The sequence below is a fragment of the Plectropomus leopardus genome, chromosome 24, assembly GCF_026936395.1.
Source record: "Plectropomus leopardus strain MGB_pleo_1.0 chromosome 24, ASM2693639v1, whole genome shotgun sequence".
Taxonomy (NCBI): Eukaryota; Metazoa; Chordata; class Actinopteri; order Perciformes; family Serranidae; genus Plectropomus; species Plectropomus leopardus.
Genome location: NC_142199.1, coordinates 10,261,564 through 10,286,210, shown reverse-complemented (window position 1 = coordinate 10,286,210; position 24,647 = coordinate 10,261,564). Strand labels below are relative to the sequence as shown.

General features: G+C 40.4%; 5 protein-coding genes across 5 annotated transcripts in view; 3 read left to right on the top strand and 2 right to left on the bottom strand.

Moving 5' to 3' along the window:
- raph1b (Ras association (RalGDS/AF-6) and pleckstrin homology domains 1b) overlaps nucleotides 1–5,028 on the top strand; it is a 58,123-nt gene extending 53,095 nt beyond the window's left edge. The window contains 1 exon segment of the mRNA XM_042513247.2: nucleotides 1–5,028. Coding sequence (XP_042369181.2) covers nucleotides 1–1,822 — 1,822 coding nt within the window. The 3' untranslated portion in view covers nucleotides 1,823–5,028.
- Nucleotides 5,029–5,838: 810 nt separating this feature from the next.
- On the bottom strand, nucleotides 5,839–8,384 carry spp2 (secreted phosphoprotein 2). Its single transcript, XM_042513251.2, has 6 exons — nucleotides 8,227–8,384; nucleotides 8,026–8,153; nucleotides 7,170–7,292; nucleotides 6,699–6,806; nucleotides 6,183–6,231; nucleotides 5,839–6,033 (listed from the first exon to the last, which is right to left on the bottom strand). Exons 1-6 carry the CDS (start codon nucleotides 8,303–8,305, stop codon nucleotides 5,918–5,920), a joined length of 603 nt encoding a protein of 200 aa, XP_042369185.1. The 5' UTR covers nucleotides 8,306–8,384; the 3' UTR covers nucleotides 5,839–5,917.
- Nucleotides 8,385–9,563: 1,179 nt separating this feature from the next.
- On the bottom strand, nucleotides 9,564–14,779 carry alg11 (ALG11 alpha-1,2-mannosyltransferase). Its single transcript, XM_042513105.2, has 5 exons — nucleotides 14,679–14,779; nucleotides 12,744–12,965; nucleotides 12,279–12,650; nucleotides 11,096–11,661; nucleotides 9,564–10,491 (listed from the first exon to the last, which is right to left on the bottom strand). Exons 1-5 carry the CDS (start codon nucleotides 14,723–14,725, stop codon nucleotides 10,208–10,210), a joined length of 1,491 nt encoding a protein of 496 aa, XP_042369039.1. The 5' UTR covers nucleotides 14,726–14,779; the 3' UTR covers nucleotides 9,564–10,207.
- Nucleotides 14,780–15,896: 1,117 nt separating this feature from the next.
- On the top strand, nucleotides 15,897–20,112 carry LOC121962801 (carboxypeptidase B2-like). Its single transcript, XM_042513104.2, has 11 exons — nucleotides 15,897–16,016; nucleotides 17,085–17,160; nucleotides 17,253–17,377; nucleotides 17,453–17,558; nucleotides 17,703–17,804; nucleotides 18,614–18,718; nucleotides 18,842–18,952; nucleotides 19,045–19,135; nucleotides 19,238–19,440; nucleotides 19,610–19,694; nucleotides 19,779–20,112. Exons 1-11 carry the CDS (start codon nucleotides 15,940–15,942, stop codon nucleotides 20,000–20,002), a joined length of 1,305 nt encoding a protein of 434 aa, XP_042369038.1. The 5' UTR covers nucleotides 15,897–15,939; the 3' UTR covers nucleotides 20,003–20,112.
- Nucleotides 20,113–20,710: 598 nt separating this feature from the next.
- Nucleotides 20,711–24,116, top strand: LOC121962880 (carboxypeptidase B2-like). Its single transcript, XM_042513198.2, has 11 exons — nucleotides 20,711–20,860; nucleotides 21,190–21,265; nucleotides 21,352–21,476; nucleotides 21,556–21,664; nucleotides 21,780–21,881; nucleotides 22,492–22,596; nucleotides 22,798–22,908; nucleotides 22,994–23,084; nucleotides 23,168–23,370; nucleotides 23,539–23,623; nucleotides 23,702–24,116. The coding sequence occupies exons 1-11, from the start codon at nucleotides 20,784–20,786 to the stop codon at nucleotides 23,914–23,916; spliced, it is 1,299 nt and encodes a 432-aa protein (XP_042369132.2). The 5' UTR covers nucleotides 20,711–20,783; the 3' UTR covers nucleotides 23,917–24,116.
- Nucleotides 24,117–24,647: the final 531 nt, after the last annotated feature.

Genomic DNA, 24,647 nt, shown 5'->3' with positions numbered 1-24,647 from the left:
TCCACCATCTATGCCCACCCCAGGGTCAGCAATGGCAGTGTTGAAACTTGGCCCGCCCAGCCCAGCCGCCCCACCTGCCTTCATTCCTCCGCCCCCAGCTCCTCCACCTGCTCCTCAGACCAACGGAGTGACATTTCCTCCACCTCCTTCTCCCCCGCCACCACCTCCAGCCCCAGCTCCCATGAGCACACCTGTTTACTCGTACGGGCTGAAGCAGGCATTAAAGGAGCGGTTCCCCAGCCCGCCACGTGACCTCCTCTCTCCAAATGGAGGCCTTGAAGAGTCACCGCCACCTGCCCCTGCTCCACCACCCCCACCTCCCCCACCTCCTCCTCCGCCACCCCCTCCACCTCCTCCCCAGCAGTTTCCAGTGCCAGCCCAGTTTCCTCCTCCTCCTGCACCACCACCTAAAACCTTCACCCCTGGCTTTGTCCCTCAAACAGCCCCCAAACCTGTGTCACCTGTCTCCCCATTTCCTCCCGCACCACCTCCTGCTGCCCTGGGTGGTCCAGCACCGCCACCACCTCCACCCCCTCCTCCACCTGCACCCCTCAAGAAGCAGTTCAGCCTCCAGGTCGGCCACGTCTCGGGGCACCCTCCTCCGACTCTCCCCAAGCAGCACAGCCTGTCCAAACCTACAACAGGAGCCACTCCGACAATGTCACTTGTCAAACAGCTCGCAAGTCAGTTTCCAGGAGCTCCATCCCAAGCAGCCATGGAGAGCGCCAAGGCCCCCCTCTCCCCTCCTGCAGTCAAGACCAAACCTAAATGGCAGCCTGGTGGCGGCCAACAGCTGCAGTCTCCTGACTTCCCTCCTCCTCCTCCAGACAGCAACGCCAGCTTCCCTGCCCCTCCACCTCCTCCACCACCGCCACCACCTCCCCCTGCCCCTGTCACCGGCCCGACTCCACCTCCTCCCCCGCTTCCTCCTGGAAACCTGGGATCTCCCTTAAAGAGGTCTCCCTCTGGAGGCAAGAAACCCCCTCCTGCACCACAGAGGAACTCCAGCATCAAGTTCAATGCCTCTTCCTACGAGGAGTCCAGGAAGAACTTACTCAGCAAGTTTGCTCCCCAGAACAACACCTCATCTTCCTCCTCATGTCCCACCACTGGATCTCCTTCCAAGGACCCTTCAAATGGCCCTCCTGCTCCCCCGAAACCAGGCAAGCTCAACTTAGCCAACCTTCCCCTGGCGCTGCAGGCCAAAGTGAGCCAGGTTAAAGTCAGCGGTGACTTCCCTTCCCCGCCACCTGAGTGCGCTTACTTTCCACCTCCACCCCCGGCCTCTGAGCTTTTCCCGCCTCCTCCACCTCCTGGTAGTGACATCCAAAGCGGAGGACCTCCCAGAGTAGCTGTGGTCAACCCCCAGCCCCAGGCTCCCCCTCCACCTCCGCCTGTCCCCCCTGTCTGCAACTCAACATGGGGGAAGAGCTCCCTGAAAAAGACTCCTCCACCCACACTCGGGCGGCGCAGTAACACCACCCCGGAGCCTCCTCCGCTCTCACCACCTCCTCCCACCTCCCCAAAGGGCAGCTCAGGCCAGCCCAACTTCCTGGCAGATCTCAACCGGACACTGAAGCGAAAGTCAGTGGGTCGCCAAGGTTCTCTCAACTCCAACAAGTTGGACCCTGCGGGGACAATGGACGACATGGCGCTGCCTCCGCCACCCCCCGAGCTGCTCCTGGACCAAGGGAAGCAAAGCAACGGAGGGAATGGCACCTACATGTCCGGAAACATCTCAGGCTATGCAACGCTACGACGAGGACCCCCGCCTGCACCACCTAAACGGGGTGACGCCACCAAACTAACAGGGGAGTGTTGAACTCAGAGATCAGGACATTATAAAGACGGATGAACGAATGATGAAAGAATATATGGATTCATTCTGTTCTCTTGGGATCACAATGATAAATAGACAACTGTGTAAATACTCAAACCAGACCGTGGTCGATTAGTGTTTGCTAATTATTGCAGTTTTTTAACACGCTTGGCTTTCTGGATCAGTGGGGTTTATAATAGTGGGACAATAAAGACTGGAGCAGGTAAGTTTGAGGTCACAGAAAATTCTCTGTGATCATCTAAACTCTCTGGAAGATATCGCCCTGTATGCTAAACCCCAACAATCTGGCACATCAGGACAGTCCCTCCAGGATTTGGCAGGCTGTGATTGCTGCGGCTTGAAATGCCTGATTTCTCCGCAGCTTTTCCAAAATAATTGTCCTGCAAGTTGCAATATTTGAAGGCATTTCTTTTCTGTGACAAGAATTAAAAAAAAAAAAAAACTTTTCTAAAAAAATCACAATTACATAGGATGCACATAATGATATGGTGCATTTTCAGAGCCAATAATATATAATAATTGATAAAAAATATTAAAGAAATTCTTTACTGATCCAAAGTTGTCTTTGTTAGATACGTCAGAGCCACTCAGGAAAGATAAGAAGGCAACAGTGAGGTCGACAAGGATGAAACAGGCTGACCTGATGCAAACACAGTGATCGACAGGAAGAATACAGTGCAGATGAGGCAGACAGCACAGCAGTGTTAGCATCAGATGAGAGAGAGAGCTTCACCTTCCCCTGTCAGCTTCAGTGTCAGGTGAGACAGAGACACCATAAGACCCCCAGCTTCACTGTCAGGTGTGGGAGAGCCCAGTAGGCCTCAGACATCATGACAATGGTTGTGACACTTCATAGTTTGTAAATTTAAAAAACTCCAACAGATACTCAGTGTAGTAATCTGTGTCTTTATCAGCGCTTTATATTGGTCTGTTAAATTTCAATGTGCGTTTGAAATAAGTGTCTTCATGTTAAAAGTAATGCTGAAGGAAAAGGGCTCCATGCAGGGTGAGCCGCAGGATGACCTCATGCTTGTGTTAGCGTGCTGCTTACAGCAACACCAAAATGGCTCAACTCAGTCATTAAACCCGTTACTAAACGTTTGGTAACGTTAACTGTGGGATGCCAACAATTATCAAACCCGCTCGCTGCTTGCTAACTTTTTTGTTATGTGATATAATAGGTCACCAGGAAGAAGCTCCAATAGCAAAGAGCTACTGTGGTGGAGTCAGACATACTTCTGTAAATAAACTGGTTCTCCACTGTTGCTTGTATACTGGGACAAGGACGTTAGTCCAAATAAATGGCCTATTCCAGCTTTAACTGCAACTGGACCTAACTGCATGTAAACATATTGAATGTGCGTTTGAAACGATAAATGTCCCGCTAAAATTCGCCTGCTCTGTACTGAAGGAAAAGTGCTTCACCTGGGGTGAGCTACGGGGAGACCTCACATGTTTGCGTTTGGATGCCATTTAAGACAACCCCAAAATGGCTTGACTCAGTCATTAAACCCACTACTAAATGTTAGGTAATGTTCGCCATGTGATGCTAACAATCTTCCCTGTCACTGTGTGTGTGACTCTGTCCCAGGTGCAGCAGCAGTCTTCTGATAAACAGAGTTACAGAGGCTGAATGGATCAATACGCTGCAGGCAGCTCTACTGAAAACAGATGTTACCCATTTAAAATAGTCAAATTTGCAGCAAGTTGTAATTGGAAAAAATTGCAAGGTTGCGCAGAATTCAGGGGGATTAATTAAGTGTTGCGATCACAACATCATGAAATCCTGGAGGAACCGCCAAGCACATTTAAATAAATAAGAATCGTGCAAATATTACTGGATCTAGGTCTGAGCCAAACTGTGTTATCTGCTTCTTTGCCATAAGTTTGTGCCACGTACTGGAGACAAAACCACATCCTTCTGCTTTGGTACTGCATGGACTTCATTTGAGAACAAGCTGAAGCTGTTCTGGTGTGCGTGCATGAGTGAGAGAGAGATACATGCATCATGTGCATGCATGTGTGTATGATAATACGGTGGTGAAGTAGTTAGAGAAGGCCTTCGTGGAGCGGGGACTGTTAGGTTTGCTTTTATATAAAATTATTTAATGATCAACAAATGGAAGGATTTTTTTTCATAAGTGTGTCTTTTAATAGCTGGTCAACGAGAGAGAAACATTTGGGCACAATGGAATGTATATGGGAAGGTGTAACATACATGAAAGCAACAATTCAGTGAGAAAAAGACCCAAAAAACTTTAAATCTTAAACATTTTTAGACTGTTGTTGGCAAATGCAAATCAGAAGGAAGCCTTATCCCCAAAGTCTTGCACAGAGGTCAAAGCATAGAGATTTCTTCCAAAGGTTCAGCAGAGTCTGGACTGTGCAACTGGAGAAAAAAGTTAATTTAATGGACTGTAAATGGAGGAGAAAGCCTGTGATGGTGCATCTTCGTGGACGTGCGTTGGCTTGATTTTTGGACCTTATCCTTCAGTTTGTATCTGTACAGTTGCAACTCTGTTACTGTTAGTCCCCGCCGCCTTCTTATGTCACACAATTCAGGAAGTCGAATGTACAGGTTGGATACATGTAAAGTATACTCATCTTATCTGCGCAAGGTGACCCGGTTGAAAACATTTGTCTGGTTAATGTACAGAGCGTTCAATCACTTAACAGAAATCATGTGACTGGCATTAGACTGAATGTCGCTTTGTGTGTCTGTCGTTTCCTCTCGGTGCCAGCGGTGCACCCAGAGTGGATCATAAAGGGTTTTCATTTCTAGCAGCAATGCCTTCATTTTTATGGTGCTAGTGCTGTCCTTCAAGAAACTCATCATCAACGTGTCCTAACGTGCCAGGATGACATATCATTAATATTTCAGACCGCTTAAACTGGTTTTAAATTTGCTTTAGTGTGGAAATGCGTGAAAAGACATTTTCAACACGAGAACCGTTAAACACGCTATTCTTTTGTCCTACTCGGCCACAGTGGCTCAATTGCCACTTGAAGGCAGCATTTCTTTTAACTGAATATCATCGTCTTGAACAGGATGTTTGCTACAGTACAGTATGTAAGTTATTGATGTGCTGATGTGAACACGTGGGGCCAAGTGAAATGAAGAAAAATGGTTGCAGATGTGTCCTCTTGCATATAAACTGAAAAATCACAATATAAATGTTGAAACCAGACCTCAAACTGTGTCGGAGTCCTGATTTGTTCAAATAATTTGGATGCGCTGGGGAAATCTGTATCAGTAATTTGCTCAAGTGTGTAAGATTTAGGGGGATTTAGTGGCATTGTGTGTGCTCACCTTATTTCTGATCCAAACATTCATTAGATTTGTACTGGAAGCCGAATTTTCTACAGATGTTTCTCACTCTCCAAAACCTCCCGGTTCTGGTCCCGGTGATTTAAACCAGAAAAAACATTCAATAATGCAGTTTCACATTACAAATTTGTGTTTTTCCAATGATGTTTGTTGCAGATGAGCTTCTAACCAGCAACACCAAAATGTGAATGCCCCTATCTAGAGCCAATGTTTGCTTTGTCCATTTTGGGCTCCTGTAGAAACATGCTGCAACATGGCGTATTCTGCTTCCTATGGAGGTATAAACGGTCCTTTTTGAGGTAAAAACACGACAATTCTTATGTCCAGGTGATTATACACTAATGAAAACATTCTTATTATATTATATTCTATTCCTGCCAATTTTTCCCCCTAAATCCTACATACTGGAGCTGTAATGTAATGCATTATAGCAATGTGGTGCAGAGTACAAATGATTGAAATGGGAACGGCGTTTGTTGGTTGGTGAACCATAGGCTCCCTCTAGTGGTCGTATCATTCACTACACAAGAGTTATAAGAATAACACAGCAATTAGGAGCCAAATACACTAAATTATATTATGAAGACTGAACTCTTAAAAAGTCATGAATTACTGGTTAAAATGTGTTTCCCAACTAAAGATAAAAAAGAGACAATAATCAAAATCAAAATCAAAACGTGCAAATTCTGTCTTTAATTCAAGTTTGTCTTCTGATCAGCACCAAAATGTTTCCAGAGCGAGCTCTACTTTCACACCAGGAAGTTGTTGAAAACATCTCCTCTGGGCTGGACGTCTGTCATCTGGCCGTTGAAGGAGAAGTTAGGCTGAACGGGAGGAGACGTCGGAGGTGGTGCAGGAGCCGGCTCTGTTGGAGGAAATTAGGGCTCTGGTTAGTTACACGTCTGAATATTATCACACTGGTGAATGTATATGTAAACGCTGAAGGATACCATCAGCATAATCTATATTTCAACACTTCAGTAACTGATTGCAATGCACTGAACTGGTGTTTACCTCTGTTCACAAATGGGATGTTGAACTGGTGTCTCCCTCTTGAGAACCTCTGTGGAATCAAAGCATTGGTATTATTCACATACACCATAATGATATTGTTGCTCATACTGATTCATTATTATTTATTATATTAATTTAGGGTAAGGGTAAAGATTTTTTAGGTGGCTAAAGTATGTCTTGTTGCTGACCACATCTCCAGCAGGACATTGCTGAGCTTCCTTGTCAGACTCCAGCCTGCTTCTCTAAAACCAGAGGCTTGCTGACTGACATCTAATGTATGTATGTTACTGTTTATTGACTGGTACCCCATGCAACCCCATGTTAAAAAAAACTGAACTATTGCTTTAAAGTTAGTTTGCTGTACTTACTCAGTGGAAAACTTAGAAATAATACCTGTAATTTTTCACTTTTTTAAGTCAAATAATTTGCTATGACTCAAACTAAAAAGATTTAAGAAATAAGATTAAAATGAGAGCACTGCTATTCTATCCCACCCACTCCTCTCTGTGTCCTCACCTCCTCACTGGACTCTGAGCTGGAGCTCGAGTCGCGGCCACATCTGATAGAAAGCACCTGGGCTGTGGTGGCCGTCATTCGGACCCGGCTGGAGCAGTAGAGGGATGACTAAAGTGAAGATTGAGATGAAATGAGGTGAGGCTGGTATTTTTTTTTCAATGTTCTGCATCATGTAAATATAAAGTCTCTGCAGCATTGCAAAACAGATCTGATCAACACACATTGTTCCAGTAGGTTGGTGCCAATGTAAACAGTGGGCTGCATCATCCTGTCAACATGTCGCCTACCAAGAATTGAGATATGATGCCTACTGCATGTCCGAAAGTCAAATGCAGGTACATGACATATTAAACAGTCAATAGTCCAGCATTACATTACAGCTTCTGGCTTATACTCCAACCCAAACTGAAACAAACCATCAAAATAATCAGCCCGCTTTACTTTTTTCCCTTATAATGATAAATGTCTCACCACAAAGAAGCCAGGTTTGAAGGCACACATCTGGGGGTCACTTCTGGAAGCCTTGGCGCACTGCGTTTCTTTAATACTAAACGCCATCATCAGGTCAGCGGTGTTCAGGCCCACAGGAATGACCTGGAATACAAGTGACATTTGTCATAATCCAAAGGACGACTGCTATACCAGTGATGGAAGAGGTACTCTGATCTTCTGACCTCTGCTGTATGTTTTTATTTACTTGCCTATTTATCTGATGGTATACTGTGCCAAGACAGACATTTGATTAATATGTAATGTTTGTTAACATTTTAAAACCCAATTAAAACATTGTTAAAAACAAACATTACATAAAAACCTACAAATAAAAAACAATAAAAATATTGTAAAAAAAAAATTAAATGTAATTAAAATTAATTAATTGTAATGTTTGTTAAAATACATAAAACATCAGATAATTCACCTCTGTTATAATTATTTTTTTCCTTTACTTGCTATAGAGTCAGAGAAGTAAAAAAAAAGTCAAAGTGGCAATCATACTGTGTAAAAATACTGTCATGAGTAAAAGTTCTGCATTCATAAGTATTAGCATGAAAACATACTTACAGTACCAAAAGGAAAAGTGCTCATAATGCACAATGGCCAATTTCAGAATAACGATCAGATTAGTGATCTGTTTAAAACTTAAATGAAGCCTGTAGATAAAATTATGGAGAGTAGTAAAAAAAAAATGTAAATTTTTTGCAAGCATTAGAAATTTGAAAAATCTTTAAGTTTGATAATATTACTATCCTGATACCATTTGGCAGCTTTGAAAATGTAGCCAGGTAAAATGGGTGCTGTAAATAAACATATCTTTAAGATTGCTCACCCTTGACACTGAGCCATGAGTGACCCTGTATAGATGGCTGACAGCGTACACAGAGTTGGCTTCAGCCAGAGCTGCTCCAAGACCCCTGTTAGCCACAGCCTGCAGCTCAGAGTTGTACAGAGGAGCTCCTGCAGGGACAAAGATGTGAAAGTTGCTGAGTATATCGACATTCTGAAGTGATAAATGTATAAAAACACCCACCTGAGCATCTCAAAGCCAGCAGCAGGGCCGAGAGGAACACGTAGGACTTCATCTTGACGAACAACAGGACAAAATGCATCAGTCCTTCCTTTACCTGCCTCTAAATACGTTCAGATTTTGTGGTAGCACCCTAATGCACCGCCCCTTACCCTCAATAACCCCTAAAAGAACTCCCTGCTCTGTCTGTCTGTGTGCCTCCTTCACGTAATAGCTGCTGACCTTTGTTCAGCACTATTGATCTCAGGGTGATGCCCCGGATGAAATGGGCACTGTGATAAGAGCTGACATCAGATGACTTTTATTCAGACCCACTATTTGATAAACTTGGGCCACTGTAATTCATCAGTTAAATTCAATTAATTTCCACAGGGGCATAATTTACAGGGGGGACATGTCTCCTGCACATTTTAGAGGGTATTGATTGACTTTTTACAGTCCAAAACCGTTTTTTTTTTTTTTGTTTGTTTGTTTAAGTTAAGAAGGTGGGCTGGTTTGTATCGTAGAAGTTGTAGGAAATTACAGATTGGATGGAAAGTATGGAAATGACAGTGACTTTAAAAAAACCTGTATAAAATCTTTACCAGTGCTAACAGTAGAGCTTGGAGTGTCTGGTTTAACATTGTAAGAGGAGCTCCATAGGATTTTAAAAAACCTGGATTTACATCACTTTTCTTTTTCTGTGTTCAGACACCTCTTGCAATATATATATATATATGTATATATATATATACATACATATATATAAAAGCATATTTTCTATGTAGTTTCCATGTTTCTGTCTTTCTCTCTGCCTTTCTTTTTTTTGTTTTTTGGTCATTTCTTCTAATATGCCCAGGTTTCAAATGTTTAATGAGTATATTTTTTTTATTTCTGATATATCTCCACAAATATAAATGAGACATTTCTTGCCAAGTTGCTCATTATGTTTTTTCCATGTTCTTGAAAGTAATCAAAGCAATTTTATCAGGTTGAAGTGATTAAATGCTATTAACAAGCGTCTGAACGCAGTGGAAGAAATCTTATGTCGATCCAGGTGTTAATGTATTAAAAGTCTCTGATATTCATATTGCTTTGATGTGTAGGGCAGATATCAGGACATTATTACTTCAAATTTCACCTAAATTAAAGCAGTAGGTGAGAAATTACATGAGACTATGTAGGTACAATTACCACGATGAACATATCACCTCAGTGATGTATCAGTTTTGTGATTAAGCTTCAGTTTTTCAGCTCAAATGTGAATTTTTGCTTCTTTTCTTTGTGGGCTGTTGGTTAAACATTAAAAAGACTAGAACAATTAATTGATTAGTCAAGAAACTACATCAATGCAGCATCAATGAGCTTTCCTCCCGTCATATCTTTATTACATTCATAATATCAAAAATACTTCACATTTTGGGCATGTAGAGAGTTCTTGTTCTTATAAACAATAAATATGTTTGCGTTTAGTCCCGTTACATTGCTCAGATGTCTGATTTGTTCCCCTCAGCCATTTTTACCATATTAAATATAAATGCATTTCTTCTTAATTAAACTACTGACAAGGAATGTGTCCTGTAAGAAATTAACTTGAACTGTAATTTCACAGGATAATCTAGTATTAACAAACACAACTTTAACAGAACAACACAATTTTCTGTAGCTGGACTAAGAGGCAAAGACCTGATATTGTCACTGCTGCCTGGTCAGAATTAGATTCTATCTGTACCTAAATTCACCTGAAAAAAACTCTGATATCGCGTCATATATTTAAACTGTGCTCGGACATTCTTCTGAGAAAACTTTCTTGACTCACCAGTGAAAAAAAACAAAAAGCAGAGTAATTCCAACAGCCCTCGACCATCTCTGCATCAGTAATAATCAGATATTGTCACCAGTCCTACAGCGTAAATTCAGTCCTGCATCATTATAAAGGTGCTCAAAGTGGCAAACAGCTACTATCCCGTTAACTGTACACGCACACAAAGACTTAGTCCTCGTCTCATCGTTCAAGTGTCCCCATCAGAGGCTCCATTGCAGCAAGGAAGCTGGCTTCAAACTCCTGATCTGAGAATCGAGCCACGGACTGACGTGCGTTGCGTCTGATGTCCATCCGGTTGGCAGGCGGCAGTGTCAAGATCTTCTCTATAGCCTCCGCGTAACTGTCCTCGTCCTCAGCAAGGAAGCCTGTCTGTCCTCCCTCGAATGGTACCACAATGTCCAGCTTGGGACCGCCAGACTTGTGCGCCAGAATGACCTTTCCTGCTGCCATACACTCCACCACGCCTGAACGGGGGGGGAAGAAAAGCACTGTCGACAGGGTTCCACCACATTTTCATGGATAACATATCAAAACAGACTTTTCAAGGACCCAAAATAGTTTTTTCAAGGACCCCAAATATATTATTTTCCCTTGCCCCACTTGCCCAGCATTTTTCAAACATATAAGATTCAAACATAATTTCATCGTTCCCAATGATGTGTTTAGAAATTTGAAAGATCCAACAATTGTTTCTGTTTTCACAGTCTGACTATCTTAAGTGGTGTCATTTTGGCAACTTTTCAAGAAACTTGCTTTCCAAACAATAAAAAAAATCTGTTTTCTATAAAACTTGCCAAACATATTGCTGGTTTGGAAGGCACATTAAAGCTACGTTACGTCGTCATCTACAGAAAACATATTCACTGCTATGTTACATTAATGTAGATTCATTTATTACACACAACATAATTACATGATTTTTTTCAAAACTTTCAATGATTTTTTACTTGTTCCATTACTTTTCAAGGCCTGTGACTGTGAAATTTCATGGCCTTTTTGGGTTTTCTAGGTCTGTGGGAACCCTGCTTATTAAATAACATAATGTAAACATAACCTTAAATTTCTTACCTATTCCAAAGTGTTCGTTCCACATGGTGTGCAGTCCGATGGTGGCTTCTCCCATCTCTCTCTTTAGCTCATCGAAGGGCACGTTCAGTTTAAACTCCACCCTGTCGGCCACACCGAGCTCCTGGCACAGCCCCCTCAACATGAGCACCCTGTCCTCGTCCTCCTGGTTCCTGCATCCGCCAATCAGAACCATCTTCAGCGCCTCCCTGCCACCCGCTCCCTCCCTCCTCCTGTCCAGCACCTTCTTGAAGGCTCTGATCTGCAGCCTGTGGTCCTTCTCTGGCCTGAACTGCCCAATGGACACGATCGAGTGGCACTTCCTGTCCCTGTCCTCCTCCAGTGGGATGTCCAGGAACGCGCTGACGTCACAAGGCGGGTAGACAACGCAGGTGCGGTTGGGGGCGCGCCACAGCGACAGGATGTGATCGAGGGTCCAGGAGGAGTTGACCATGATGAGGTCGCTGCAGGAGCCAGCCATGCCGTAAAGCAGAGCGAACAGGCAGTAGTAGACCACCTTGAAGGCACTCAGGAACAGACTGTTGGTCACGTAGTCTGGGTTGTTGAACCTGGGACATCATTATATGATGAGTTAGCAAGTTTAAGTTATGAATTAAATGGCCAGTCACCCCAAAGTCATTCAACTTCCACTCAAAGTGGACTTTGTGCCAAATCTTTAAAAAATAAAGAAATCCTTTGAGGATTGATCGAAAATCTGATCCGTTAATCACTGAGTCCACATGGACATTTTTGCCAAATTGAGAAAAATTCCCCCAAAGCGTTCTTAAGATATTGCATTCATGAGAATCTGAGGGATAGACGATTGAATGGATGGATGGAAAACCCAAAAACAAAAGCTAGAAAGGTAAATGTTTAAACACAGAGAAGTCAAGATGGCCACCTTTTGGAATTCAACCCATTATTTGGTCCTCTGCTTTTATTACAGGTGACTCGTGCTGTAAGTGTTGCTGCACTTACTTCTGGTTACCAACAGAGGTTGATAAAGTTCAATTTTTTATGCCTTGTTGATTGTATTCTGTATGAATGTGGAGGAAACTGTACATGATTCAGTGGTATTTTGAGAAATGCTTATGATCAGACTACATAGATTAATGTTACTTCACAAAATAGAAGAAAATAGCATATGATGTGTTCTCAACACATTTGGTAAAAACACAGTTATTACCTGGGGTTCCTCTCTCTCACCACAGACAGCATGTCAGTGCTGATGGTGGGGTAGTGCACATAACTCCCCACGCTGCAGCCTCCCAAGTAGCGGAACAGAGGCAGAGTGAAGGCGTAGCCCATGGAGTCGATGTACAGGTCTGGGACAAACTCGGTCAGCGCCTCCCATCCCAGGAAGATGGAGCCCACGCTCTGTCCCAGCAGGGTGAAGTGAGGAAACAGGCCGGGCTCCACCAACAGCCGGTGCCTCAGGAACACAAACTGAACCGGGCGGGGGAGCACGATGTTGAATCGACGTCGTGCTCCATCCAGGATCTGCTGGCCGGTCACTCCCAGGTCACCTGTGTACACCACGAAATTGATGTCCACGTACCTGTGCAAATAAGTATAGAATGTGAGTATGTTTTGGAAAATGCAGGAAATCTGTAACAAGTTGGAAAAATACCGAATAAAATGACTAAATCACCTGTTCTGCAGCGCCCTGATAGCACACCAGAGCACCCTCTCTCCCCCACCACCTGCATTGCAGTAGGGGTGGAAGAAGGCCACCGTGGGCCGTCCGTCCCTCGCCCGCCGAGCGTTCCTGCTGCTCTGAAGCCAGAAGCGCACCGCCAGCACCAGCAGGACCAGGACGGCGATCAACAGCACGCACAGAAACACCAGCGGCAGCAGCAACTTCCACAACAACCTGAGACACAGACGGACAACATGGTGAGCTCTATGTAATTAACAAGCAGATTTTATTGATATGGTAGTTTTCACAAGCAAAGTTGTTAGGGGCTTTTAAAGAAAAAGAAAAGCACAAAGGGGGGCAGAGGAAATATTAAAGCTACTTGAATAAAAGGTTCAGTGTTTAGGATTTTGGGGCATATTTTGGCAAAAATGATTGATATTCATAACCATGTTTTCATTATTTTAGAATCACCTGATAATAAGAATCATTGTGTTCAATCCACTAAATCCTGCACAGCGTGGATCGACATCAGTTTTCTTGTGCTGCGTTCAGATGCCTTTTACAAGCATTTAAATTTATGAAATGTGAAAAAATGAGTTTGACATAACTTGGCATGCATTGTTCTGCAAATTGCAAAAAAGTGACAAGAAAATGACTTTAGTTTTAAAAAGAGAGATAGAGGAAGAAAATCGTAAGAAAATTAACAAATAACTTGGGAAAATATCAAGATAATTTATTTATAATTGTCATAATTATGTATTCAAAATTAGATTACAGAAAAGAAAAATGTATTATTGTTATTTATTTATTTATTTTGGTCATTACCTCCTTGTCTTTTACCTACTTGTAACTTTTGGCTTGATTTCTTTCAAAAACATGGAAAGAAGGTGATGAGTAACTTAACAAGAAATAACTCCAAAATTTACAAGAATTAACCAAAAGAAAGGCCTAAAATTAGCAAAAATAATTAAATAAATAAGAATGAAAATAAGCAAATAAAAAATAAAAGAACGTAAAAACATGTACAAGAACAAAAACAGACCTAAAAGGACCTAAAAAAGTGCTAAAATTATAATAAACTAATAATAACAAGAAGAAGAATATTAAATATTTTTGTCACCTAAATTTAAATATATGTTCTTCAATATAGTTTTCCTGATATTTTTCTCTAGTTAAATGATGATTTTCTAATGATTCTCTCTCCTTTTAGCAAACAGGTCATTAAACAGGTCATTTGCTTGTTACTGATTCCTTTTTAACTCGATGTTTTTGAGATTAATCAAACCAGCTGGCTCACATTTCAAAGGTTTGAATTTTTGTGAAAGGCATCTGATTATAGCACAATAAAAGTGATGTCGATCCAGGTTTCACAGGGTTAAAAGTGTAAAACTAACTATACTACTAATATATGTTAACAGCTGCTTTCACTTATTTATATGCATATAGTATAATGTGCAGTTAAACTGGATTAAAATAACATAATAATAAGATCATAAAAAAATCTATATTAATACCAATACTTTGGCTACAGACTTGACACAACGCAGATATAAAATCACAATAAGCTCATATTTAAGAAAATTACTTATTGCCACATATTACATGGATATTATAATATTATCTATAATCAGACTACAGACTGTATTTTACTATTATGAGCTGCCTACATATGAGTAATTTAGTAAAGAGCTTGCTCTTCATGTCGAAGCTAGAATTACTAACGTTTAACAACAAATTATCAATTATCTAAAGACCAAAACCAAATAATCATCTTAACGTTAAATCACCTGAAATATCGTCAACAATTCACCAGAAATCAGCATGACTTCCTAATAGCGAGTACAAGAGAAGCAGCAACAATCAGTGAAATTAAACAAGCCAACCACGATTTCTACATTGAACATTACCATTTTTAAAGTACTAGTTTTAAAATCTAATACATCTTACCTTGTTAATTCACACAAACAGAGAACCAACTGGTCGTGGCCCGACATCTTGCCAAAAGATATTTAACAACACATCACTTTCCTCCTCTGTGTGTCTCCTTCTGGTGTCTGTAGTTATCTAACGCCTCCTACCGACCAGGAGGTCTCACTGCACGACACCGACCTCTGCAGCCTGCGCACATGAGCAAGACTTTAGCTGAATTTAAGAAAGCTGAATTTCAGTTACATATTTTGAAATGTCAATTAAAGGTGTCATCAGAATTTGAATTTTGGAAAACTGTCTTTGAATGACATGATTCGAAGTTTTAAGTAGAATAAAAAACTGAATTTAAATTGCATAACTTGAAAGTGAATTTAAAAGTGGATCTAGAAATTGAATTTGAGTTTTAGGAAACTGAATTTGAATTACCTATGTTAAAATTAAAATTAAAATTGTCACCAGAACTGAATTTGAATCACAAATTATTTATTCATTTTATTATTTTTTTTTTTATATATTATTTTTTTGGGGCTTTGGACAGGAAAGGTCAAGTGTGAAGGGGGGATAGAGAGAGGGGGGCGACATGTAGCAAAGGGCCAAGGCTGGAATTAAACCCACGGCTGCTGCAGCAAGGACACAGCCTCCGTACATGGGGCGCCTGCTTTATCCACCAAGCCACCAGGCGCCCCCGAATCACATCATTTGAAATTGAATTTAAAAGTGTATCGAGGGGGGCACCTTGTGGCTCCGTGGATAGAGCTGTGACCCAAGTATCGAGGCTGAGTCCTCGCCGCAGTGGCCACGGGTTTGATTCTTGCCTCGACCCTTTGTTGCATGTCACCCCATCTCTCTCTTCCCCTTTCACACTTGTGCTGTTCTATCAATTAAAGGCAAAACCGCCCAAAAAATCTTTTAAAAAAAAGAAGAAAAAAAATGTGTATAGGAACTGAATTTGAATTACATATTTTGAAATTTAAATTTTAAAAAAAATCAGATCTCTCTTCATGTTCACTTATTGAAATACAGATTCAATTTTCACCATTCAAATTCAGATTTCAAAATACAAATTCCTGCCACCTGCGGATCATAAGTTGAGTAATTACTGAGAATACAGTACTGGAAATGTACTAACCTACTCCCTCTTGGCAATGATTTCAACTTCTGCCCACATATATCAGAAAAGTAATGTTTAACTTTTAAATAAACAGTTTTAATCAATAATGTGTCCTTATCCTCAAGGTTTGACCAAACTTCCATCATTTCCAGACTGGATCCTGACACCATGAAGACTCTCTTGATTTTGTTTGTCTTGATGAATCTGGACAAGCTCCTGAAGACAGGAGACTGCACAGAAGCACGGTAAGTTGATTCATTTACCCCAGAGATAATAAAATAAATATATTTCCTTGACATTTTCACCATTTTCCATAAAATAAATAGATTATGATACACTTGTGTGATTAAACACCTTCATACTGTGTATGAGACAGCATGAACACAGCTTCAATGCATATGTTAGGTAAATATGTCAATGGCATTAATACATATTTAAAGAAAACCTGTTAAACTAAACACTTCAACTTGGTATTCTGTGAGGGGATAGGATTAGTTTTATGTCAACAGAATCAAACAAATCTTCTTAAAAATTAAACAAAAATTAGTATCTGAGATAAAAATGAAAATCATTGAAGCAAAAGAAAAAAGTTATCTCAAAAGTAAAAATTTGATCAACTTTGAACCCTTAAAAAAGCCCATGCAAGAGATTTATACCAAAACCAGCAAACAAATTATTTGTGTAGAGGTGTAACCTTTGAAAAAAAATTTTAAAAAACACCCACGTGATAATTCTGTGCCAGTCAGGTGAGAGTTTTATTTTCTCTAAAATTTCTATTTTTGTTTAATATTCAAATAGTTTAATTTAGTTCTATTAACACAAAAGTAATTCCAGCAAACAAATGATTTGTGTAGCCATCTATCCTTGGAAAAAAAAACACCCACGCAAGAGTTTTGTGCCAGAACTGCAAACTAATTATTTGTGTAACCCCGGAAAAAAAAATAAACACCCACGCGAGAATTTTGTGCCAGAACTGCAAACTAATTACTTGTGTAACCCCCCCCCCCAAAAAAAAACACCTACACAAGAGTTTTGTGCCAAAACTGCAAACAAAAATTGAGGTAAGATTTCTTGTTTGTTTGTTTATTCAGTGAGTTTTATTTTCTTTCTAATTCCTATTTTTGTTTAATATTCCAATAGTTTTGTTTGTTTCTATTGACACAAAAGTAATCCCATATACCTGTCAGTAATACAAGAAAAATCTCTGTGACATATATGTTTCTGTTAAGCCCAGAGGGTTCTGCATCATTCACAAGGGACAATATATTTTACCAATGTTTTTATTTATTTGTTTTTTTATTTATTTTATACAGAGACCAAATACTATCAATCACCCCAAAAACACAGGAACAAGTGGACTTAATGAGGAACATTTCCGATCATTACAGGGTAAAAATTGGATTTTCCTTAATTGCTTTTTGTGCTTCCTTATTCTTTTTTTTCTCCCCTTTGTGAGTCATTGTGAACCATATTCCTCGCAGATGGTCTTATGCCATCAAGCTGCACCTGAGAACATCAAAGAAGAAACTGATGTCCAAGTGTATGTTCCTGCCATCTACACGTGGACCATGACGGGTCTGCTACAGAAACACGCCATGATATACAAGTATGTTGCTTCTCTGAAAACATAATTGTAATATTAGACTGGAGGTTGTGTCATTGACTTGTATGTGTATTTTAGGGTGTTAGTGGCCGATGTCAGTGAGTTGATTGAAATGCAGAAGAGGAGCGACTCCGCCTACCGAAGTATCGAAACTTTCTACGAGAGCTATCACACCCTGGAGGATGTATGCTTCTCATCTGATCAGATTCCAGCTTCATAACATTCAGTTTATATAGATTTTGTGTCAAATTGAATATCTTAAACTTCACACTGTGGGATTGGACGTATTGTGTTGCAGTCACATCAAAACAGGCTGTCTCCATTACAGATCTATAATTGGATAAACGAGACTCGTCAGAACAACCCTGACACAGTTGAAGTCATTCAAATTGGCTCCTCCTTTGAGAATCGACCGCTCTATGTTATGAAGGTAAACTCACTGATTACCTAAGAAACTAAAAAAGGCTTTTTGGCATACATACAGCACAAATTAATCAGCTTTAGTTTGTCAGGATATTGATATGCAGAGTCCAGTATATTACGGCTGCACAGACATCGCCCTCATCTAATACTGACAGAAATGAGAATTGCACAGTTGCATAAGCTCCATAGAGAACCCTAGAAATGAGTCAGCACCTCATCTAAAAGTCAATGGGTTTTTGGTCTGTGGTTTAACACAAGCTGAGGAGACTTTCATGTTTGGTTCTACAAGATAAAATATGTCAGTTAATACCCCACTTGTGAATGTTGAAGCTGTTATGTGACTTTAAAAAATGGTTGCTAAGAAGTGTCTAAACGTGACTATAAAATGCTATCACGCCAAACCACACCAAACACAGATAATTGCATTAAGGTTTCAAAATTTTGAAAGTGCTGTTAATTTGTGAAGATTATCTTACTATTTAAACCGTGGAGGTATCATAAACATGTGTTCACCAAAGACTGTATTTTCTGCAATGATCCAAAATCCAATAAAAAAATCCCATAGGCTTTCTGATGAGGGAATCAGGGCAACGTGACTTTCCGGGGTGGTTGGCAAAAAACATCATCCCTTGGGCACTATATGGCTTGATTCAAGGAAGATGCCTACATATAAATGACTGTGTCATCTGCATAGAAACTTGTCATTTATTTTTAAAAAAAAGGAAATAAACTACGAGCTAAGACTGATCCCTGTCATAAAGCCGATTTATGAGGTTATTTTGACACTCAAACTCCAAATGACATCTCTTTGCTCAGTTGTCCCTCAATAACAGGCCGAATAAAAAAGCGATGTGGATTGACTGCGGGATCCATGCCAGAGAGTGGATCTCTCATGCTTTCTGCTTATGGTTTGTGCAATATGTGAGTATATTTAATGTAGGATTAACTTGGTGGGAATGTCCTGTTTTAATATATTTTGTTTGTTTTCTACCAGGGCAGTTTCACCGTGGTCCAACATTAAAATCAGTGTCTTCTTTTGCACAGTCTTTGTCATCTTACAAGACAAACCAAAACATGACTCACATCTTTGACAACATGGATGTCTACGTCCTGCCTGTTGTGAACCCTGATGGATACGAATACTCGTGGACAACAGTAAGAACGTGTTTTGTATATTGTTGAATGTGCTTGCAGTTGTTAAGGAAGTACTCCGGATTCTTGACTTGTTCTTGGTTTATTTGTCTCAGGACAGGATGTGGCGAAAGAACCGCTCTGTCAGAAACAGCAGCCACTGCATCGGGGTCGACCTCAACAGGAACTTTGATGCAAACTGGTGCAGTAAGTCTCTCTCTGTCTTCTCTGATGAAAACATTAAACTGTGACTTCTGTCTACAAATTGATTACGCATGGGAGCCTCAGATAAGAAACTATGTCCTCCAGTGGAGGAAGCCTCTAAAAACCCCTGCAGAGACCTCTACTGTGGTGCATCCCCCGAGTCGGAACCAGAGACGCAGGCCGTGGCCAACTTCCTGCGCAGTCACAAGGACTCAATTCAGCTCTACCTTACCATCCACGCCCCCACTAAGATGCTGCTCTTCCCGTACTCCTACACCTTTGAGGAAGCAGAAAACCACAAAGACCTGGTGAGTGGTATTCAGTCATAGCTGACCTGTGTTTTTGGAGAGTGCCTTTAGTTCCAGTGTATTTAGATACAGCGGTGGTTGTCAATAGTTGCAGCATTTCCCATTCAAATTGTCAAATCCTGTCACTTGAGATAAAACAAAGAAACAATGTTTGTGTTTTTTTGAAAAGTATGAGATGGCCCAAGAAGCTGCGGAGAATATCAAGACAATTTACAACACCACTTACACATATGGCCAAGGATCAAAGACAATATGTAAGCAGAGCTTCTTTTTCACATCAAAATTCTGCTTGACTTGATTCAGTCTCTCACACATGAATGTGGTCTTCTGTTCTTCAGATTTGGCTTCTGGAGGTTCTGACGACTGGGCGTACGATCTTGGCATCAAGTACTCTTTCACGTTTGAGCTCATGGGCCACAGGGATGATGGCTTCTATGGCTTCCTCCTGCCTCCATCTGAAATTACAAGGGCCTGTAATGAAGCTCTTATTGGTGTGAGGACCATTGCTCTCAAGGTTATCGAGAAAACACAAGCTCCAACAAGTCCTCCTCCATCTGCCTGAGCATTTACACCCGCCATTGAGGAGAGTTCAGTATCTAAGCCATGTATCAATATTAAGGTTATTGTCATGTTATTGATGGTGTCAATAATATGTGTAGTCTTGATATTCATTCACTTATCCAAACAATGTAAGCTGCTGTGTGATGTGATGCAGTCAAACACAGCAGCTCTGCATTCAAAATAAATGAGATTTAAAAAATTGTGCTGGCTGTGTGAATAACTTGTCCATCCCCATGAGCAACCATTAGCTTGTATTTTTATCACATTTTATTTTTATGTCCTAAGGTCGTCATTGTACGTGAGAAGGGTTCTTCTTGCTTTTGTTCGGTTGAGCTCACCAACCAAAACTCCTATCAACCAGCTTGAAATGGGTACCAAAATCTTGAGTCTTAGGCAGAAAATATTTCTGTCTGTTTGTGGAATTCTTTTTATGATGTTTAATAACAGGGGCAAAGTAATTGTTCTTGTAATCAGCATCAGACTCATTCCTGGAACTATTTAATCTATTTAATAACCATAACGTCACATCTTTTATTTTCTCTATTTTCTCAAACTGTTTATATTTATCTGGCACCACCTACCGACCAGGAGGTATTCACGACAGAGAATAAAGCACCATAAATATACCAACCTGCTCCTCTCAGCCATGATGGCTGATCTCTGCCCCCGTCTTTCAAAAAAAGTAATGTTTAACTTCTAAATAAACAGTTTTAATCAATAATGTGTCCTTATCCTCAAGGTTTGAACAAACCTCCATCATTTCCAGTCTGGATCCTGACAACATGAAGACTCTTTTGATTTTGTTTGTCTTGATGAATCTGGACAAGCTCCTGAAGACAGGAGACTGCACAGAAACACAGTAAGTTGATTTATTTACCACACAGATAATAGAACAAATACATTTCATTTACATTTTTGCCATTTTCCACAAAGAAAGTAGGTTATAATGCACTTGTGCAATCACACACCCTCATACTGTGTATATTGTGGAACCTGAACACATATAAAGTCTCTATGTCAGTGGATTTAACAAATATTTACGTAAAACCTCTGAAATTTTATGCTTCACCTTTGTTTTCTGTCACAATATGCAAACAAAAAGTCAGGCACCTCAAAGGAGAAAGCTGACAGTGTGACTGCAAAGCTGGCAGGTATTTTATACTAATGTCTTGTTTTCTTTGTATCCAGAGACCAAATGCTATCAATCACCCCGAAAACACAGGAACAGGTCGACCTTTTGAAGAATATTTCTACTCAGTATGAGGTAGAAATTTGATTTTCCTCAACCACTGATTGTGCTCCTTTGTTCCTCTCCCTCGATGAATCATTGTGAACCATATTTTCTCCCAGATAGTCTTATGCCAGCCTGTTGCACCTCAATATATCAAAGAAGAAACTGAAGTCCACTTGTTTGTTCCTGCAAACAGCTCTGAGGCCGTCATAGATCTGCTACAGAAACACACCATGACACACGAGTATGTTGATTTTATGAAAAAAAACATAGTTGCACAGTTATAATTGAGGTTTTGTTATTTACTTGCAATTTTGTTGTAGGGTGTTACTGGCCAATGCCAATGAGTTAATTGAAATGCAGACGAGGAACGACTCTGCTGACCCACGGAGCAGCTCAACCTTCTACGAGAGATATCACAGTCTGGAGGATGTATGTAATCAGATTCCAGCCTCATAACATTCAGTTTGTATTGATTTTGTGTCAAACTGAACATCCTAAACTTCACAAAAACATTTGCATGACTGTTGGACTGTCTTCATTATAGATCTATTATTGGATAAACAGGACCCATCAGGACAACCAAGACACAGTCAAAGTCATTCTGATTGGCTCTTCGTATGAGAAGCGACCGCTCTATGCTATGAAGGTAAACATGTTGATCACCTAATAAGCTGCGATAGTGATTTTTTTGCATACATCCAGCAAAAATGATTTATATCTGGCCCAACTCTAGGATGTCATTCATCCTAAGTCTCAGTCATGTTGGGCCACTAGCATGCCAAGTTTGGGCCAGCACTGGAATCTTAAGAGTTTATTTGGACTTGCCTTTCTTGATTTTGGACTCTACTCAGGTTTACTTAAATGCAAAGACTTAGTTGTTACTTGCAAATTGCATATTCCCCCTCTGTTACAGAGAGGACTATCCTAAATATTCATATAAAATACAGTTAAAGGTGTGTCAGCCTGCATTTGTAACAACATGTAGTTATGTATCAGATGCAGAGTCCATTTTTTCAAGGCCACATAAACATCATCGTAGTGTGATACAGGTAGGAATGAGCATTATGGTTTGATTCAAAGAAGATGCCTTCATATAGATGATGGTGTCATCTGAATTCAAATCTATCTTATCTAGGTTTATTCCATGACCTGTAGGTCATTTATTTAAAAAAAGCCAAGACTGATCCCCATCATGAAGCTGACTTGTGAGAGATTATTTTTACATTCACATTCTTAATGACGTCTCTTTTTCTCAGTTGTCTCTCAATGACAGGCCGAATAAGAAAGCAATTTGGATTGACTGCGGGATCCATGCTAGAGAATGGATCTCTCATGCGTTCTGCTTATGGTTTGTACAATATGTGAGTATATTTAATGTAGTATCTATTAGGCTTGGGTGGTGTGTAATATTCCATACCTTCAGCTTTTTACAATCCAGTAACTTATGCCTGGAACACACTGAATGCATAAGCAGTACATGAATGTCACTGTATTTTATATGTTTTCTACCAGCGCAGTTTTACACTGTGCAAACATTAAAATCAATGTTCTTTCTTGCACAGTCTTTGGCATTTTACAAGATAAACTCAGACATCACTGACATCTTTGACAACATGGATGTCTACGTCCTGCCTGTTATGAACCCTGATGGATACAAGTACACGTGGACAACAGTAAGAATATGTGTTTTGTATATTTGCTCATGCAGTTGTAAAGAAAGCACTCTGGATTCTTGATTTGTCCTTTATTTTGTCTCAGAACAGGATGTGGAGGAAGAACCGCTCTCACAGCAAGAGCAGCAACTGCATCGGTGTCGACCTCAACAGGAACTTTGATGCCAACTGGTGCAGTAAGTTTTCCTCCCTCATTCTGTTTATTAATCGATCGTGCATGGGAGTCTCAGATAAGGTGAAGTTATTGTTTGTGCTCCAGCGGAAGGAGCATCTGATGACCCCTGTACTGAGATCTACTGTGGTGCATTCCCCGAGTCGGAACCAGAGTCGGAGGCCGTGGCCAACTTCCTGCGCAGTCACAAGGACTCAGTTCAGCTCTACCTTACCATCCATGCCTACTCTCAGATGCTGCTCTTCCCGTACTCCTACACCTTTGAGGAAGCAGAAAATCACCAAGACCTGGTGAGTGGTGTTCAGTCATAGCTGACCTGTGTTTTATGAGAGTGCCTTTAGTTCCTATGTATTTAGATACAGCGATGGTTGTGAAATGTTGCCACATCTCCCACTCAACTTGTCAAATCCTGTCACCTAAGAAAAACATAAATATGATGTTTGTGTCTTTTTTCAAAGCTTGAGATGGCCCAAGAAGCTGTCAAGAAAATCAGAAGATATTACAGGAACAACTACAAATATGGCTCTGGAGCAAAGACAATATGTAAGTAGGGCTTATTTTTAAAAATCCGCTTGACTTGATTCAGTCTCTCACACATGAATGTGGTCATCTGTTCTTCAGATTTGGCTCCCGGAGGTTCTGACGACTGGGCGTACAATCTCGGCATCAAGTACTCTTTCACGTTTGAGCTCCAGGACCGCGGGCGCTATGGCTTCCTCCTGCCCCCATCTCACATTTCAGGGGCCTGCAATGAAGCCCTTATTGCTGTGAAGACCATTGCTCTCAAAGTTATAGAGAAAACACAAGATCCAACAAGTCCTCCTCCAGCTGCCTAAGCATTTACATCTGCTATCAATGCTGAGAGATCAATATTTTAAGCAATATAATAATTGTAGTGTTATAGTTGTTATTGATGGTGTAAGTAATGTGTTTAGTATTGATTTTTGTGCAGTTATCCAATGTGAACTCCTGCTCAGTGTGATACAATCTAATACAGAAGCTCTGCATTCAAAATAACTAAAGTTTAAAAATTGTCCTTGCTGTGTGAATGTTTTGTTCATGCCCATGTACAAACATTGCTTTATTATTATTATTATCACTTTTTATGTCCTAAGGTCGTCAGTGTCTGTTAGTGGGGCTCTTCTTGGTTTTGCTTGTGTAAGTTCACCAAAACAAATTCCTATCAACCATATTGAAATAGCTACCAAAAAGAGGAACACACAAAATCCCACACAGATGGTTTACTTGTCACTGAGCACTTTTCATAGATTAATAATAAGTAACAAATAACAAATAAGTTTTGTTAAATTACGGGTTTTAGATGTGATTTAGTGTTTAAAAACTAATATTTATAGAAGATCATTTTATCAAGAATTTCCTTCTGTAAATAAAAATAAATAAAATAAATCTAAAATATGATCAAATCAATGCAGTGTGTACATAACATTTTTTTAATTGAAATAAATCATGTTCACTGCCTAATTTCCTTTCCAAAATATGTCTTAAAATCATGGCAAAGAGCCTGTACATAGAGTGCAATAAGTCAGCTATTAATTTAAAGCACATT

Coding starts and splice junctions, on each gene's coding strand:
- spp2 (XM_042513251.2), bottom strand. CDS start 8,305: ATGCATTTTGTCCTGTTGTTCGTCAAGATGAAGTCCTACGTGTTCCTC. Junction 8,154..8,226: donor GCTGGCTTTGAGATGCTCAG/GTGGGTGTTTTT, acceptor TTGTCCCTGCAG/GAGCTCCTCTGTACAACTCT. Junction 6,034..6,182: donor CATCCCATTTGTGAACAGAG/GTAAACACCAGT, acceptor TTCCTCCAACAG/AGCCGGCTCCTGCACCACCT.
- alg11 (XM_042513105.2), bottom strand. CDS start 14,725: ATGTCGGGCCACGACCAGTTGGTTCTCTGTTTGTGTGAATTAACAAG. Junction 12,651..12,743: donor ATCAGGGCGCTGCAGAACAG/GTGATTTAGTCA, acceptor TTATTTGCACAG/GTACGTGGACATCAATTTCG. Junction 10,492..11,095: donor GAACGAACACTTTGGAATAG/GTAAGAAATTTA, acceptor CCCCCCGTTCAG/GCGTGGTGGAGTGTATGGCA.
- LOC121962801 (XM_042513104.2), top strand. CDS start 15,940: ATGAAGACTCTCTTGATTTTGTTTGTCTTGATGAATCTGGACAAGCTC. Junction 17,161..17,252: donor ACATTTCCGATCATTACAGG/GTAAAAATTGGA, acceptor TATTCCTCGCAG/ATGGTCTTATGCCATCAAGC. Junction 17,559..17,702: donor GCTATCACACCCTGGAGGAT/GTATGCTTCTCA, acceptor TCTCCATTACAG/ATCTATAATTGGATAAACGA.
- LOC121962880 (XM_042513198.2), top strand. CDS start 20,784: ATGAAGACTCTTTTGATTTTGTTTGTCTTGATGAATCTGGACAAGCTC. Junction 21,266..21,351: donor ATATTTCTACTCAGTATGAG/GTAGAAATTTGA, acceptor ATTTTCTCCCAG/ATAGTCTTATGCCAGCCTGT. Junction 22,597..22,797: donor GCTTATGGTTTGTACAATAT/GTGAGTATATTT, acceptor TTTCTTGCACAG/TCTTTGGCATTTTACAAGAT.